Source organism: Sciurus carolinensis, chromosome 6, assembly GCF_902686445.1.
Source record: "Sciurus carolinensis chromosome 6, mSciCar1.2, whole genome shotgun sequence".
Classification (NCBI taxonomy): Eukaryota; Metazoa; Chordata; class Mammalia; order Rodentia; family Sciuridae; genus Sciurus; species Sciurus carolinensis.
Genome location: NC_062218.1, coordinates 150237598 through 150256835, shown reverse-complemented (window position 1 = coordinate 150256835; position 19238 = coordinate 150237598). Strand labels below are relative to the sequence as shown.

The window sequence follows — 19238 nt, the reverse complement described above, 5'->3', positions numbered from 1 at the left end:
TCTTCTAACTTTGGAAGGCAAATATGAGCTAGATGATGTTTTAGTAAATTGGTGGCAGTACGTACGTATTAGTGTCAGGCGAATCACTGGTTGGTGTAACAATTTTTTAAAAATATCTATAATACATGACATTTTTCTTCGTAATAGGAAAATGTTTCCAGTTATCTCTTGAGATACATGAAAAGAAGTTAACCCTGCCCCACTAGGCCAACACTGAAAGAATAGAACACAAGACTGTTGAAAAACAATCTTATGCTAGAAGATATGTGTAGGAAAATATTTAAATTAAATATTTCCAGCCATACAGATAAAGTCATACAGATAAATCCCCATACAGATAAAGGGGGATTCCCATGGTCTCTTTGTCACACCCAAATCTGTCAATCGTGAATCTAACTTAGGTGTGAAGATCCCATCTTTTCTCTGGCTAGGTAAATGCTTTCTTTTTCACAGATCGTATATATATAAACTTCCAATTCTATGTATATAGACTTCCAATTCTCCTATTGTCCTACACAATGAAGAAGATTATGAAAATAGGAATTCATTTCCACTGGTAATTTGGATCTGCCCCCGACCCAAAAACAGAAGAAGAATACAGAGTATGTGGGGGTGTGTGAGTGTATGTTTGTGATTGTACATGTGTCTAAGTCACATGAAAAATGTGTGAAGCTCATCATCATTCACAGCCAGGGAATCTATTTATTTGAATAAACACAGCATTCCTTATGGCAATACCCAGAGACAAACATCTGCTAATCTGAAAACAAGCAATTTGACTTACCAGTTCCTAAAATTGAAAAGAGTAACATTCATCTTCCTTGCGGTTCTTGCTACACTGGTACTAAATTTGGAACTCAATGGTTGGAAATAAAGATCACCACATTCTCCATTAATCTTATCATGCTCAAAATCAGAAGGAGGACTAACTTGAAAGCACCATCTTACATTTTCCTAATCCTCTAAGCCCCAAAGCATCTGTAAGCAGCTGTTCTTCAAATCTTACACATATCATCTTTAGGATGTACAAAATACATAATGTGTGTCTTTAGTCATTTTGTGCACAAATTTAACCACCTGTCTTTTTTTCCCAGGATGTAAGCAAGACTGGGCAAAGACTGGGAGATTATCATTTTGGCACATGTTTGATATTGCTCAGCCCTTACTGATCAAATAACTCACAATAAGTGGCAAATGGCCTATGATGCAATAACAGGAGGGATAGTAGTTGACTGAGACAAAGAAGAACACATAACCTGATTCTGTTCTGTTGACGTGGGCAAGTTACCTTGTTTGCTGGTTAGGTTTTACTGTGTCTAGAAGTGTCAGATGAAAGCCACTGTGATACAAGATAGGATTTACTTACCAGCAAACACTCTTAAGCATTGCTAAATTCAGCAGAGGGAGAACGATTTAGGCTCAGTGCTGTCAGAGAAACACATGGAGGAGTAGGATGGGCGTACAATGGTATTTTTCATGAGGAGAAAAATGGGGAAAGAGACTGAATTATATACCAGGAAGTGATACAGGGAAGCAGCATTTATCCTGGAAAAAAGGTGGCTGAATCTCTAGTCTGGGTTCAGCATGTTCTCCTTGTGAAGTAGGAATAGATATAGGAGGATATTTATATTACTCACAACCTAGTCACATAAGTTCCATGTATCCGACTGAACTTCTTCAGGCTTGTCAACAACAGAGGGAATGGCCACTTGTAAATCAAAATTCCTAGTATGTCTAAGTGGGCCATATTCCCACGAACCTTAACATTTTGGTTCATTTGTTTGCTAGCTCCAAGGAGAATTTTTTTAATAAATTAAATATTAAAGATTAAATAAATTTAAAATAGAGTTTTTAACAAATTTTCAAGATATATCCCAAGTGCAATGATTCCCTCCCAAATAAAGAAAATTATATCAAGATTTGCCAAAAGCCTAATGTTTTCATGTTTATCATGTTAATAGCCAGCCTTGCTTGATCACCTGTGTTAGTGGCAGACAGTGGCAGACAATGAAATCCTCCAAATTCATTTCACATAGGCTGTCTTCAAATATTGTACCAGTCACAAATGCACACTAACTAGCTAAGGTTGATTTCCATTTTCCACTGTATTAACAGTAGAATTGAAAACTGAAATTAAATCTGGTGACGGTGATCAGCTCCTGCCTAAGCAAGAGTATAAATATTTAGCTTCCCATTTTCTAAGAACTACCTCTGCATGATTGTCATGGCAGCAGAAGGTGGCTCCCAGTAGCTATTTATATAGCAGAACCTTACTCCTATGGTGAGAATTCATTAGCTTAAGAATAGGCATCTGGACCAAGATAGGCAGACCCCTTTCTTCAGAACTTGGAATAAGAAGGAGGAGTGGTGCAGATCTATAAAATTAGTTGTTATGAATATAAATTTTAAACCTGCTGGCTAAGTTATCTCCAGGAAATTTGTAGCCCAACTAAGTCTCCATGATCTAACCTATGAAAGTGGGAAAAATTAACTTGACTATTGTAAGAAGTGAGTTCCTATTTGTGAACAACTTGTACGAATTTCTAGAACATAGGAAACCCATAGTAGATGTTAGAAATTATTCTTTGTCTCATTTTATTATTTTTTCAACACAAATTTGTGTTTAAATTAGATTTCTATGAGGGTGGGAATGCAAAAATGGGTCTTTTTTTTTTTTTTTTTTTAAGTTGTAGAGCAGAGATTCTGAGGAAAATGAGAAGGTGATCATGACCATGCCAAACTAAAGCAGCATGCAAAAGAAGGAACTCCATGAAAAGAGTCTGAACATATAGGAAACTCTGCTGAAAAAATTTTTTCTTCAAGTTTCAGGGTTTCAGACCATACCATCCAAGTGAAAAATCTGAGTTACTCCATTCAATAAAGCAGGTCCCTGGAGAATGTGAGCCTTATTCTGAAGATCTGGGACAAAACATCCGCTATGTTCCTAAATAAATATTGTGTGGAACTGTTATCACTTGTACCATTTATTACCATCTGTGTGTGCTTTGACTTCATACATTTTAAGCACTATGGAAAACAAGACTCTATGATTGTGCTGCCTGGATATTTCTGTCAGAACCTAGTGCCCTGGGAATGTGCTGCTTGATGGCCAATTAATGATTTTTAAAATCAAGTTAAGGAGTTGTCCTAATTTTGTTTTCTATTCCAGATGAAGTCAGATGCCTTGGGAACCATGCCGCCCATAGGGAAGGATAGGCTGGAATCTAGTTGCCACAGTTAGCTAATGGGTCACTTTCCTTCTCTAGAAAATGTGAATATGATTAATATTTAGATAAACCGTTTGCAATAAGAATCAGATGAAACATGATTTGTAAAGCTTTTGCATAGTGTCTAAGGTATTGTGAGCATTCTCTAATGGTAAATGCTATTGTGGCTACTGTTATTAATTAGGTATTTTATTAGTTCTCAGTTTAAGTCCTACAAAGCTTTTCCTGTTTTGAAAAATGGCTTTGTCATTCTACCTTCTAACTTTGATTGCCTCTAAATCATACTTTTTTTTTTTTTTTAATGCACAATTCTTCCATAAAACGGCTTAAAAGATTGATCTCCTGAAGCAAGGTGATCAGGTACAATTTCCACTAGTCACTTAGTCAATCAGTGGCAGACCTATGGCCAATTTGATCCTTTGAAAGCACAAATCAAACATGGTCTGATTCACAAGTTTTAGGCAGTAGACCCTGGCTTTGAAACTTATTCCTATCTGATGTTTGACCAAAGGACAAATATGAAATGTTCAAAATAACCATAGGGCTGCTGTTGTACCAAAAATCCTATTCTGTGCATTTATTCTAAGAAGAAAAAAAAATCTCATTTGAGAGAAGCCTTAGATGCTTAAGCAATTTGCCCAAGGACACGCTGCTGGTGGTGGTGAGATTTGAATTCTGCCAGTCTGAATCCTAGAACCTTCCCTACCAGCCTACAAGACTGATTGCCTCATAGAAAGCAAACAGTTAATATTGTTAACAGGTGAGGAAGTAACGACAAAATCTTTTGTGGATTACGTGGAATACAGCTAGAAGGGTTTGAATTTGACCTGAATAATTCTGTAACTTTTGTCCTGACTCACTCTGAGCTACTTTGAAATCGAAAGATTTTTACACTAAACACTAACAAAAAGGCATTTAAGAAAATAAGTTCTGTTAATGTATCTTTAAAATAGTCATAATGGTATCTCTTCTTGGCCTCTATGATGCTTTACTTACATAGAAGCTTGGCCGGTGTGAATTTAGAATATTATATAACATCTGCAATGTTTTACTGATTTACCACCTCCTATCAGATGGGCTAGAAATGCATGTTAATTTATTTGAATTGGGAAGAGAGAGGACAGGTATACCTTCATTTTATTTGCACTTTGAGTAATAATTTGGTGAACCTTTTTAGCAAAGAAGCAGAGTAGTTAACATTAGTATATTTTATTTTAACTATTTCTCTGCCTAATCCTGGTCAAATATTCACTCAACTGTTTTCTCTTTAGAGCCAAAAAATAATTCAGAAATTACAATATCAATGGTTATTCCATAAACATTACTAGCTACCTGAAAATCACAATATCCTTGGAGTCAACATGGCACCTTAACTAAAGTGAAAGAGAACTCGCACATGGCTTCCAGAACACAAACCAAGACAAAGTAGTCGTCCCAGGGTTGGAGGAAAAGGAAGAAGAACGTGGTTAAGAACCACATAAATAGTACTGATCTGGGAAGAAAATGGCCGTATATAATACACACACACACAATATTAGATATTATATACATAGAGACAAAAGGGGGCACAAAGAAATATTCAAGCTTTTTCAGGTTGCTCCATAAGTACTTAGTCAATTCTTTTTTCCCAAACTTAAATTTAAAATATATGGAAGATGCAGTGTCACTTACCATATCGTGGTCTGAAACTGGTCCGAAACTGGTGACGAAGATGTCAGTCTTCACTTCGGTTACACGCTCTGATGAAGCAGGAAATTGGGCCAGTGAGTGTCTATCAACAGCCCTTATTAGATCTCACCACCACATACTCACACCCAAATGGGAAATTTATTGGCTTTGATTAGCTCTTTCTAAAATTGGTCCACTGTGTAGTCCTGATAATTTACTGCTTACACATGAAATTTCACAGTTAATATGTTCAATGGAGAATAGAGCCCAAATATGCCACATTGGGAGGCAGACTTTATGGAGAACTCAGCTGCTTCCTAATGAATTCTTCAATAAAGGAGATAGGTGCCTAAATGATACTAAACCACTTGACATTACACTAGCATAGGAGTATGCCATAAGCTTAAATATTTTTACACAACTAGACAGATCCTCCAAGTATATAGGCTACTCTTGGGAAGTATATTCTATGTTTTGGCAAGCTTTCTTAACTCTTCAAGCTCTCAAGAGAATGTTTTATAAATGATTGATTGCTTTCTTGCACTAAATCTTAACTGAATTATCCAAATTCCTCCCTGGGAAAAATATGAAAACCTATGTAAATATTTTCAATTTTTAGGATAAGTAGAACACATTATGGCATAGAAAAAATTCATTTAATGCATTCTGTTTCATGTTCAATGTAATTTTATTATATTGGCCTCTGAGGACATATATATCAACCAATAAAACATATTTGCTGTAGTTCTGTGACAACTCAACACAGACATTGTCAAAGAAATACAGTCACTTATCAAGAAACTGAAAAAATGTTACTTGAAGAAAAGGAAACAATTTGTTGAGGGGTGAGAATGAGAAATACGTCTGTGTCATTTTCACCTTAGCTCTGAGAAATAACAGTCTAGTATCTTAAGCAGTGCATTTGTCAGTATCTTTGTATCTCTGGCACAGAATATTAAAAACATGATCCTTTAAATGCAAAAATAAATTCCCTTGAAAATTAAAAGCTGGTCTGTCTCCTTCAATTAACTTGTGAATAGTTAAGACTTTCAGCATAAATTCCTAGCAAAGAGGTCATGTCATATGCTACACATTATGCATATTTCAATTGATAAAACTATTTGGAGTTGGAGATATTCCCTTCAATAATGGACTAATGTTTTCTTTGTTGTTCTTTTTTTGCAAAAAATATCATTGGCTCAAAATGTTCAAATAAACCCTTGACACAGGAGTTATCTGGGATTTACCCTTTAAACAATTCAAAGACATAGCTTGTGACAAAGAAAGTAGAGTTGTGTATTTAGAACTCACTTCCAACTTCAACTTCAACGTGCTTCAGCAACTGTGCTTGGGTTGAGAGGCACAGTTGTCTCAGCAAGTCTCAGCTCTGTCCTCATAAGGTCCTTGTTCTTGTCTCCTCCAGCATTTCCCCACTAGACACCGCTCTCTATCAAAATGGACTCCTCTCTCAATACCACACTTTCTCTCACCACAATTTTTTTTTAACTTCACTACCACGTATCCTTAGTAAAAACATCTTTATTTCTTAAGACTCCATCAAGAGCTTACATTATATTAAAATATCAGGAACACTTTTCAATTAAAAAAAAAAACAAAGAAAATCTATGCCTCCTACTCATGAAAGCTAGACTATATCATATTAAATAAGCTCATTTTTTTCTTTTCACTTTCATCATTTTAATTTGTGGATCAAGCGAAAGAGCCATCACTGGATATTCTTTGATATAATAATATGAAAAAGAACAAAAACATGACAACAAATAATCACGTGGGCATATTTGCATGCTCAATTCTTTTATGCCAAGTCTGTCCCTTGTTGGAAATAAGTTTGCTTCTTATCATTTATAAATCAATTAAATGCAATTAGATGCTTCTGAAACAGTGCAGTAGGAGAACTGATGTCTAAATTATCATCTGACATGTCTTGATATGATCGAATGTTCCTGTTTTACTATTTTTATAGTTGACTCAACCTCATTTTGCTTCCAAGGTTTAGTTGCTGTTTCCTGATTATAAAACAAAAGTAAATAACTTATGGCACTTAGTGACATGGATGGAATCAAAATTTTGTCCATTCTTTTCATTTTATTTGTTTTTTGAGATGCATGATAATTTAAAGCATACCTATTGATCCTATCTGCAAACTTACACGCTTGGCTGCCTGAGGCAGCTCTCTTGGAAATCTTCCCTATTGTCTATTTCTTGAGTGTAGTAGAGAGCATAGTTCTACACTATAAAGAAATGCCCTGGGATAGCTAGTTTTTAAAAAAAATTGGCCCAGTAGGTGCTTTAGAGCAACTGTTTTGTATTATTTTGCATAAAAAAGTGCCCTGAAGAAGTGAAGTGTCCATTTAGCAAATATAGGGGTCATTTTTCCTCCATTGTTTTTAGATTCTTAATAGATGACCATGCTACAAAAGCAACAAACTAAAAGACTATTTATAAAGATTATTGAACCAAACAGGACATGGAACATGGTTAAGTTTAGAAACATTTACTGCCATGCATAATTGTTACTGTGCCATACAGAGATTAGGCATAAGTGGAAAGCAATTTACATAAATGACTATAACTACATTTTTTTTTTCATTTTTTTTTTCTATCCTTGGCCCAAAATTTATTTACCACACTGGTTCATCGTCTTCAGATACTTCATCTGATTTCATACCAGCCACCTGCATCTGAGCTATTCCAAAACTCACCTTTACAATATTCCAAGGCAAGTACTCTGACCTGGAGCCCCTACATCACAAGTCTCTGAAATGACTTTCTCACCAAGGACTCTAATCATAGATGCATCCCTGTTCTCTATGTTTTTCTTTCTCTTCCAAACATTAAAAAAAAAAAAAAAAATCTGTGTCAGAGAACTGAAGGATGCCTGTGAGGGACTGCAGTGACCAGTCAGCTACTAAGTGGGCGGGATGAGGGAGGGTATATAGAGGGAAAGAAACAAAGTAAAAAAGGCTCTGCACACAGTCCTGTTCCTGCGAGGGCAGGATCATTACAGAAGAGAGGAACCGCTTTCCACACTTTCCCTTCTAATGTATTTCCCTTGCTACATACCCAAACAATTTTCTTTGATTTTTTTTTTTATCAGCTGTTTACAGTGAATGTTCAATGGAACAGGTTTCCATAGCTGGAAAACTCTGCTTATTACCTATTTCCTGTGGAGGATTCAACATTAGCATCTTTAGAAATTATTTTTAAGTAATTATCATCAGTTTTGTTTATCTGTTTCACCAAGTTATTTGGGGATGCAACTCTAAAATGTTACCAAAGTTTTATGGTAAATTTGAGGACAATTAATACATCACCATTTTGGTAAAAAACAAAAAAGTCTTAGTGTAAGTTTAGAAAACTCAGAAAGATGTGAAAAAAAATAAAAATATTTCTGGGTAAATAAATAAATTAATAATAATGAATAAACCTACTTTTCATTCAAATCTATACTTTATGATTTTCCTCAAACCACGTCTCCATTTAGCCCAATATAATTACAATGACAAGGAGTAGGTTGCTTTGGTCAAAGTAAATCCCTGAATATACCAGGAATTCCCTGAGTGCTCTGTGAGGTCATTCTGTTTCAAGATAGGAGAATGTTTCAAGATAGGAAATGCAAATGTTCCGGAGAGCATTGTGAATGAATTTCAGCAAAATCTCACAGTGGTATGGGTAACTCCTCTTCCTGGCAAAGAAATGGTGATTTGAAATTAAGACCTTCTTAAGCCCAGGACCAGGCCTAAAAGGAGAATGTTCATGTACTATACACTGTGGTTGAGGTCTACAGAATTTGTTCAGGAACCCTCCTTTGCCCAAGTGCTGGAGAAATTCACTTCTCTCCAAGAGCTACCCTCAAGCAGATTCCCACAGAATATCTATCATCTATCTAATACCTATCAGATCTCTATCTGTTAATGAACATTAGAATCAAAGTCATGTTTTCTTAATACCAGAAATATTTGACTAAGCACCAGAGTCTATGTTATTAGAAATACCTGAAAGGTACCCAAAACCTTTTTGTAAATCACATGATGAAAAGTCAACATATTTTTGTGCTTTGATGTATTCTATTTAAGAGCATATAACATGAGTCAGGAAATTCAAATGAAAATTAGGAAAAATAATTATAGACCCAGTTAAATCAATATATAACGGAACCCCTTTATATAACTAGGAAATTCTCTGAAAATGGATATCAGTAAAATAAATTGGATAAAAAAAACATTCAAAGAGCTTATCCATCAAATAATTTTTTCAATGATATTTTCTTCATAATAATCTTTCCATGTCCAGAATAAATGAAAGCTGACAGATCAAGTATAAAAGTACACATATATTCAAGTTGTCAGGGGAAAAATATGGAATAGAGTTATACAAAATAGGATCATAATAATGATGATGATTGCTATTAAAACTGTTGAAAATAGCTCAAAATAATAAATTAATGTGTGAAGTATCTGAAGATAAATAAATAAAATTTAGTCCTTAAACAAGCACACCCATTCAATGCTATATATGTATATGCACATACATACAAGCATATGTATAAATATGTTCAAATACTGTAAATTATGTATTTAAGATAGCAGATCTGTTTTTACTGGGAATTTCCTACAACGTTGATATCCTGCTGATAAGTATTAAAATAACAGATGTTTTGAAGTGATAATTCAGAAAGATGATTAGTATCAGAGGTATAAATGAGAAAAGCAGTATATTAAAGTAAGTAGTAAGCACATTGGATTAAGACTCTAAGTACTCAGGTTTTAACTCTGATTTCCCTTGAGAACAAGCTGCATGATTTTTAGGAACAATCCTATAATCTCTCTGAATCTATTTTCTAACTCTTTGAATAAAGAAATACCTATACAGTCAAATAAATAGCATCAGTGTGAAGGTTAAATAAGATTGCAATGCCAAAAACACTTTGAGAAGTATTTGTTGGGTGAGTTAATTTAGTCAACTAATGTTTACTTAGGATTTTCTATGTTCCAGCTAGGCACAATGCTAAGTCACAGCAATATAACGATGAATGAAGGTGAATATGCTCCTTCTCTAGCATACCTCAGAGTTTTTTTTAGGGAAAACATATTTTCGCTAGACTAGGTCGGTAGGTAAGTAGGTAGATAGATGGATTCAAAATGGTATTATTTTAAATACAGTTATACATAGACCCACAAACACAAGTTATCCTAATTAAATTCAGATCATTTTAAAGTGTTCTGAAAGAATGTCCTGAAACAGATCTGAGAGATGAGAAAAAGTCATTCATGGCCAGATCTAGGAATAGCATTGAAGAGGAAAAATCAAGACAAAGGATCTTTGGTGAGAATAAATGTGTCATGTTTAAGAAAGAGAAGGTGGGGCATATCTGGAGCCTGGTGGTTCTAATGATCATGGTACAAGACGATGCTCTTGAGGTAAGTGGGACCACATTTGAAGAGTCTTGTATATTTCAGAAAGCCACTGACCTTTATTCTTATGCCGTAGGAAGGCTTTGGGTACTGAAGTAACGTGATGTTACTTGCAGTTTAGAAAGACAGATGAAACTATGTAGATAATGGATGGTGAGACTGTAATAAAGAAGTGGAATGGAAAACAAAGAGGGCAGAATTGTAGTTGATATTTATTAACAATACTTATGACAACAATTTGTTCAATGTGGCACTGGTCATATTTTCACTGGAAATGCTCTCTATTAAGGAACTCAGAGTAATATTCACTAGACCAGGTTCCAAGGACCCATAACTTATGAAGATCTATTGCCTCCTTTAAGCTACTCTATTAATTCTTAGAGAAAGACACTACATGGATGCCAAACAAACTAGTCATCATAATAAAATTTATCTCAAAATCCTACTTTAAAATGTTCTTGTTTGGAAAGTGAGAGTATCCTGGGCTCCCACATAAGCATCAATGTATACTCCAATGGACTGGGTAATATTCTAGCTCCTGGCTGACCTGCCTAGAGCAACATTTTTGCTTCCTGTCCTTTGTTTCTATTCTTTTATTTATTTGTTTATTTATTTTTACAGATTGCATTTTGATTCATTGTATACAAATGGGGTACAACTTTTCATTTCTATGGTTGTACACAATGTAGATTCACACCCTTCATCATACATGTACATAGGGCAATAATGTCTGTTTCAGTCCACTATCTTTTCATCCCCCACTCCCTTCTGTCCCATTTCCCTCTACACAATCTAAAGCTTCTCCATTCTTCTCTTACCCCGCCCCTTATTATGTATCATCATCCACTTATTAGAGAAAACATTCAACTTTTGGTTTTTTGGGCTTGGCTTGTTTCACTTAGCATGACATTCTCCAACTCCAGCAAATGCCTCTATTCTTTTAATGCCCTAACAATATTGGCATCTATTCCCTGATTGATAGGTAGAGCTACTTAATTTTGGCTCTAACATTTATCTACTAAGTTGGAATAGATAGTGAAGCTTCAAGATGCCTAATCAATCCTGCCTTTGTGTTTTTGAATTCTAAGAACACGGACGATACAAGCATCTCAAAGAGGAAGGGTAAATTTTATTACAATAGACATTTATCCCATTTGCACTGAGAGATTTCTGCCTTCCCTCCTTATATATAATATGAACAATTTCCACTTGCAAAGAGCTAAACAACCTTGAGGGGTTTCTTTGGTATATATAAATCTTGATCTAAATTGTACAAGTTATTACAGTTTTGAAGCATTATAACTTCTGTTATAGTATTTTAGTGATGTGAGAATGATAATATAAAAATCTTGGAGGAATATTCTAACACGTTAGGTCCTTGTTTTCTGTTAAATTTTCCATAAATTATAATCTGTGAAGTTTAGCAATGACATTCTTGTCTTAGGTATCATACATTCTTTTGCAGTTACAGATTTCAGATTCTGCCAGGAAAAAAAAATCAATAGTCTATAGAAAAAAATGCGTTTTAAAGATCTCATGTTGGTACTAGAATCAAGATGGGAAATATAAAGTATTAAAAAGGTCCAGAGTAGTTGCATGGGAAATAAACTATAGCTATTTACTGAGACTGACCTTTAAATTTGAGTGCAGTCTCAAAGGCTTTGTTTTATCTCAAAAAATGCTTGGTAGCTGCTTTATACACAACAGGAAAGATGAGAGTAGAAAGTTTCATAAACATGCTAGAACATTCCTTTGGGTATCTAAGTTGGATGCATTGGACAAGCTGGATTCATGAACCAACTGGAGAGCTCGGCAGGAAAGGTTAGAAGGTGCTCTTCTGTTCATTTTAACAGGTCCTCTTGGGTTTTTGGTAGCTGTCTTATCTCAAAAACTCAACTGAGGTATAGAATATCTTGATATAGTATTTTTGTGAAAATGGGTTGAATTTGCCAAAGTCTGAGCAGCTGCTCCACACCTTGCATTAAAATAATAAGATAAAACTACAGAGCTTCAAAAGGAAGGATGCTTGTGAGTAGAATTTCAAAGCAGAATACTAAAGGCTATTTTCTGATAAAAAAAAAAAACAACACTAAAATAATAACAAGAAAAAGGAATTGAATAACCCCAAAACTTTTTATATTTTACTTTTTCAGATCTTGTAAGTGGAATCATTTTAATTTATCTAACAGTAATACACTGTGACAGAAATATCTTTGTCCTCTCTATTTTTGAAATTCTGACTTTTTAATTTAAGTACAAAATGCATGTTTTTCCTTAGTTAAAAATGAATGAATACAATTTTTCTCTCTGAACTAAATACCACATGGGATGCAAAATAATAATTTTAAAAAGTTTTCATGAGTATCAGACATCTTATAAACTGGAGGTAGATTAAATTTCAGTTTTAAAAATTGTAAAGCTGTATTTCTTTCCCAATTCTCTAGTGACCCAAGCTTTACAAACTTGCAAAAAACAAAATTCTCAAAAGGTAATCTACTTCTTTCAGTACTCTTAACTTTTCATTTTTTTCTTATATTTACATGAAAATAAAAAAAAAAAAAACAAGGTCCAGGCTAATTTCCTTTAAAAAAAAAAAAAAAGAAGACCATCTGCTAGCTGAAATCACTTTGACTCATTTTAGGAGTTGGGGGTTCTTATGCCTTAAAGCTGAGCTCTCTTGCAATAATTGGGCTAAAGATTAGTCCAAAAGGTTTTATAAGGGTCTGAATAATCCAAGATAAGGAAAATTATAAAGAGAATGTCTGCTTGGAGGCATAGATTATTTTTTAAATAATATATTAATGCTAAAATGCCTTGAGAAGAAACTTCAGTTGCAAATATTCTTCTTATACTTTTAATTAACTGCTTAGATTTCAATTACTCTAAAGCTATCTCTCAGTTATTTGTTTAGATTTGCTTAAGCAAAATCTAAAACAAAAACAAAATCTTAAAAAATCAAAAAAGTCAAATCTCTACCACTTATAGCACAAAGAAGAAAACTAAATACCATTAAATGTACAGTAGGATAAGGTCCATTCTCTACTTATAACCCTATCCACTTGATCACCCATCCCTTGGGGTCTGTCACTTTAGGAGGACACATACATCTCTTTCCCTGACCATCTTCATTCATGCAGTTTGAGGATAACGTCTTTGGAAGACATCAATCCTATTATTAAAATTAAACTTATAATTGAACTTAGAAATTATGACAGTATTTCCAGGAACTACCATAAACAGGGATGGAGTGGAGGGAAAGTTCTTCTGCAATCCCTTCAATTCCATCCTTACTGGTGTTCCACCTACAATGGGATGATTTTTCCTAATTTGTGTTCAGAAGAGTGAAATGAAATTGGTTATAGAAGAATGTGTCTTTTGAAAGCTAAATGAGGGAGACTGAGCCCGTGGACAGGAGAAAGGGGAGCCCCTAGCTTTGTGAGGTGACCTGGACAATGACTGTGCACACCCTGGCTCACCCAGGATTCTTGTACATCTTAAACGGTAGCTGATAAATACAGAAGGGCAAAGAAGGGAAGAATGTCATTGGAAGGGTCTTATTTGTCCTTGAAGACCTGAAATATTTCTTCAGGATTAAGCTTTGGGTGTGTTGATGATTATCTTTTCCTACTCCCAAAGCATGGGAGGAGCCCATGTGAGAGATAATTCACCTAGATGTGTGCAGATCAGCAGAAATATTATTTAATTTTTCATGAAGCTAGAGCATATACAGTCTTCCTCCATTTATTATACTCACAAGTAATAAGGAGAAAACTTGGGATGAGTTTACTCAGAGGATTTTTGGTTTGGTCATGATTGAAAGTAAAGAGAGAAATCTTGATTATCCATGTGAACGTCGTGTCTACCAGTCATAATGGTAAGGATTCCTCTGCTTTACAGTTTCCTGTTCCTCTCTGTTCCTCTCCAGGGCCGCAATCCCTCCCACTTCTCCCTATTCAGACTCCTTTTTTCTATCCTTTTGTTTTTATTCTCCTTTTTTTCTGAAATCTTTTACTTATTCATCTTTCTATTTTTCTGACTTCTACCTTTCTTTCCCCAACTCTGTCATCCTTCTATACTGACTTTATTTCAGTCAAGATTTTTCCAATATATTTTTCGACTCCTAGTTGCAGTAAGAAAGCAGTCCTTCATATCTTGTCACCAAAGGATATAATAAATGAGAGTGTATTAAACAATTATTCACACAATTCTGATTTGCATTTTCTGGCTACTGATAATTTAAATTCAAGTTTGTTTAAATTTTTTTATTCATTTACTTTGTACTTAAAATAAGAACTTGCTTGAGTTTTCTCTTTAGGTTTCCTAGTAGAGTATATTAAAAATTTAGAATTCCATATAATTTAATCTATTTTAACTCTCCCACCTTTAAAAAAAAATCCCTTCCTGGATATCTTTTTCTGTTATCCTTTTATTTTCACCTTCTTAGGCTGTTTCTTGACGCTGAAAAAAAAAAAAACCTTTTCCAATACTGTTGCAATATCTGCCAGCTGATTTCTATAATCTGGATCAACCCCGTTACGTATTTATGTCCTGGTTTGTACCCACAGTGTACATCCCTAAGGAGCAATGTTACACTTCTGATGCAGTGTGTTTCTAGAAAACAAGTCATGATGAATTTGAACATACAACAATTTCTTATATTATTCTTGAGTCTCAGCTTATCATGTTTTCTGAAGATATTCAGAACAAAACATTCACACCTTTTGTAAAGTGTCATTATTTTTATAAAAATCAAACTTTTGTCATAATAAAGAAGACAGTAGACAAGATGAGACTGTCCTAACTGTAATCATGAACCTACTGAAGGGAAACTTTTACCCTCTTAGTAAATAATGATAATTGTTCAAGCATTTACCACAGTTTTTTTCATCTGAAAACCAATGACTCATGTCAAAAAACAAAAGGAAGGGGATTCATTTTGCAATAGGAATTTACTGGAATCCATGTCATACTTAAATTTGCAGAAATGCATGACAATCTAAGGAAATAAATATATATACCAAAACAGTAATGTTAAAGATGATTAACGTAGGTATTTCTGTAAGCAAATCTCCTAGTATTGCAAGTACTCAAATATAACCTTTCAATCTATGCTTAGTCTGGTTTACAACTCTACAAGTCCATGACTCTTTATGGTGTAGGTATGCATATGAGGATTAGTTCAAATGCTTCCTGCTCAGATTATATTTGAATAATGAATTAATATGTACATTTATTAAAGAGTTATGTTCATTTAAATGAAAATTAACAGTCATGGCTTGTTACTTATATCTAGAACTATAATACAACTACACAGCTCATCATTGAAGAAAATAATTGTATAATGTAAAATTGTTCAAACAACTGAAAACTACACACAAACCTTTCAGAGGATATTTATGTGCACACATTAAAATATTAAACAGAATTTACTAAAGTAGGATGAAAAAAAGTCTTTATAAATGTTATGAAGTTCTGCTAATTTTGTAGGAAATGATATAGATCAGGAAAGAGATACCGTGAAGGAATTATACACATTTTTATGAACTTTCAGAAGTCTTGCTTTTTAAAACTTACATCAGTAACCCATTTCTTACTTCTGTATATTCCTCCCCTATCTGCAGTCTTTATAATTTACTTCAAATTTTATGCACCAAAAGAAATTCCTTGGAGCCAATATAGATGTTATGTATTCATAGACATATCAACATATGTACACAACCATGCTTTTTTTCTTTTGTGATTGCCCCATGTCCAGTTTGTTTTTCTTTCTGGAGAAAGGGTCTCTGTATACTGCCCAGATTGGCCTCAAATTCCTAGGCTCAAGGGATCCTCCTACCTCAGCCTTCAGAGAAAACTGAGTCTTACAGGCACCTTCAACTGAGTCTTGTAACTTTAGGATTTTTTTTTAAATTGAATGAAAACTAAGGGAAGAGGAAGCCTGATGATTGTGTAGCATGTCCTCAAATGAACATTTGAAATAGATAAGAATGGACACCTGGTAAGACCTTTGACATATACTTCAGCTGTGAGTTTGAAAAAGCAGTTCCTCTTAAACCTCCAAGACAGTAATGACATTTAGCAGCTTGAAAATAGACCATGATGTACATCTCTGTGATTACACTACATAAAGTATTTTTTAAATGATTCTAAATCCATGCTACTCCATTCAGTTGTAAAATCAGTGCTTGATTCTTAAGCTTCTTACTCACTGCTTATCTGTGCTGTCTAAACGCAGAAGAGGTGCCTTTCTTAATATTGCCATTTAGTCACTGTTTAAATATTGCTATTAGTTTCTACAGGTACTTTGGAAAAGGTGCTATATTGGATTAAGCTGGGAATCCAAGATTCTAATGTTGTTTTCCTGTGTGACTTTGAACAATAATTTATTTTCTTGCTTGTTTTACTATAAATCCAATCAATATTTTGATTTTGTTTCATTCATTTTTGTTTAACCAAATATGATAATTTGATTATTTTTTTTCAAAATTATTCAAATACATGTATAGTTTCTGGAACTATTCATTCTGACTGTTAAATATATTTATATTTAGTAATAAGTTCTATTTTCTTCCTTACCAGAAATTCTTCAGTATAACCAATGAATTGATATTCCAAGAAAAATAATTTTACTATAGAAAATTAGGGTGTAAGTTCAAATGTATGGTTAAAAACACTATCATTTATCTTATTCACCTTTGATCCTAGAGGTGGTGGTAATCTAGCATAGCATAGTGGATCAGTATATATAAATGTTTAAAGCAACAGAATCAGTATATCCTATTTAAATTCAGTGCAGACTTAGCAAAATCAGGTGAAGTCAATGCAGTCTTTAAACTAGAAGAGAGTGTCTTCCCCATTGCTTTCCCTGTATAATCAAATTAAAGAGAGAAAACATTGTGCTTGCCAAATAAATGTAATATCTCTTTCATGTCATTATGAGAATTTTGCGTCTTTTAATCCATAAAGTTATGTGGCCACAACTATCATAGGGAATTGAATTAACATTGAGCAATCTATTAAAATAGGATTGATCATTAAACTACACGGTACCATTCTTGTTGTTTTAACATGTAAAGGAAAAACAAGGCTATCATTGTAAAGATTTTTATATTATTCTATAAAATAAAAATATAGCAACACAACCCACCTCCCAAGCCTGGTCTCAGGCGATTGTCATAACCGTCTAGGAGTCGGTCCAAAATCCTAGTGAAGACTGTGGTGTTGTCTTTAAGTTCATCTTGCAGTGAGGGCTGTTCGTAGCTAGAAGTAGCAGAAAAATAAGCAGCATTATACGTTTCCACTGAAACCTCTCTCTGATTAAGACCTTCCCCAGGTTTTCCTACTTTTCTTTTACTCAATCGTTGAAAATTCCAACTTTGGATTGTGTAGAAGGAAATGAGGCAGGGGAGAAGGCAGGGAAAGGAAAGAGAGTGGACTGAGCCAGACATAATCCCCTATGTACATGTATGATTTCACGAATGGTGTGAATCTACTTTGTGCACAACCATCGAAATGAAAAGTTGTACCCCATTTGTGTACAATGAATCAAAATGCAGTCTGTAAAAATAAAAAAAGAAAGAAAAAGAAAATTCCTGCTGTTGTTTTTTTTTAAAATGTCATGTTTTAACTCTTGCCATTTTCTCATGTTTGTCTTCATTGATGTAGGTCCATATTTCTAAATATGAAAGGGAGATTACAGGAAATGAATTCTACCTCCTTACTTTCTGAATTCTCAGCATGTCTATTATGTCATAATGTATATCTTCTCTGAGCAAGCAACAATATTCACTCAACTTGGAAAGAAAAATGTGGGAAAATTCTCAAATTTAAAAAAATATATGTGTTTGTGTGTGTGTGTGTATGTGTGTGTGTGTGTTTGAGAGAGAGTGAGAGAGTAAGGTAGTGAAAGAGATTTACAAAAATAGTTTTTTTTTAATTTAACATGTAGCAAAACCTAAGTTTCACCTACCAACATCCATTTCTTTATCCACTGCCGACAGATCTATTTTGATATTTTGATGTTCTTTCAGATATTTAGATGAGAAGCAGATAAAACTTTGTTTACATTAATTCTATTTTTAACCAATATTCAAAATTTCATTCATTTTAAGATTTATGCTCCAATTTTAAAAATTTATCTGTTCCAATATCTAATTGAATTTTTGCAATTGATGGTCTTATATGTGAAAGAGTCCTTGAAAAAGAGGAAGCTCAATAGTCTTAATTTGTGGTTTTCAAACTGTAACACAGTTTTAGTGTTCAAGAAGACAAAGCTATTTGTAAGCAAAGCTCGATCTAGAACCCAGTTTCCTTCAACTTTTAGGCAAAACTTCATTCCTATACTTTTGTATAGAAATAATTATTTCTATTTGAATTGTACTTTAAGGATGTAGCTTGTATCCCTTTTCATTATCAGTCTTTGATTTTCAACCATGTTGTGACCATAGTTCAAACACCTTCTTTTATCAACTGCATTACTGATTATGCTCCTTGAACCATTTTATGTAATGATTAGCATGACATTTCCAAAATCCTTTGAGAGAAGCATTTTCTATCTTAGGATGGATCACACTCACTGATAAATTTCAATGATAGTTCTGACCTTGAGTAAAAAAAAAAACAAATACAGGGTGTAAATTAAGGAACTTTTACAAATCTATGTCTTTCACATTTCTTACTCAATACACTTTTTACTTCACTCTTGTGTGCTCTTATTACTGATAAATACAAGGAAAGTATTAACATTATAAAAAAGAATTTGCTTATTTGACAGTATCAAGAAATACAATTAAAGTATCATTTTGAAAACACTGTTCTGCAGGTAATTGATTTAATATTCGCCAAATGCAAAGGCCATCTTCCTGAAAGTTTTATTTTAATAAACTTACTAAAACTAAAAGCTATCCAG

At 33.9% G+C, this 19238-nt stretch overlaps 1 protein-coding gene across 2 annotated transcripts in view; it reads right to left on the bottom strand.

Annotated features, from left to right (window-relative positions):
• The window catches only part of Gabra1 (gamma-aminobutyric acid type A receptor subunit alpha1), a 51668-nt gene that overhangs the window by 27683 nt on the left and 4747 nt on the right, over positions 1–19238 (bottom strand). For both annotated transcript variants that reach the window (XM_047556831.1, XM_047556832.1), the window contains exons 3-4: positions 17478–17590; positions 4899–4966 (exon numbers count right to left, since the gene is read on the bottom strand). In XM_047556831.1, the coding sequence (XP_047412787.1) occupies positions 4899–4966; positions 17478–17590 (181 nt within the window). The remainder of the gene's footprint in view (positions 1–4898; positions 4967–17477; positions 17591–19238) is intronic.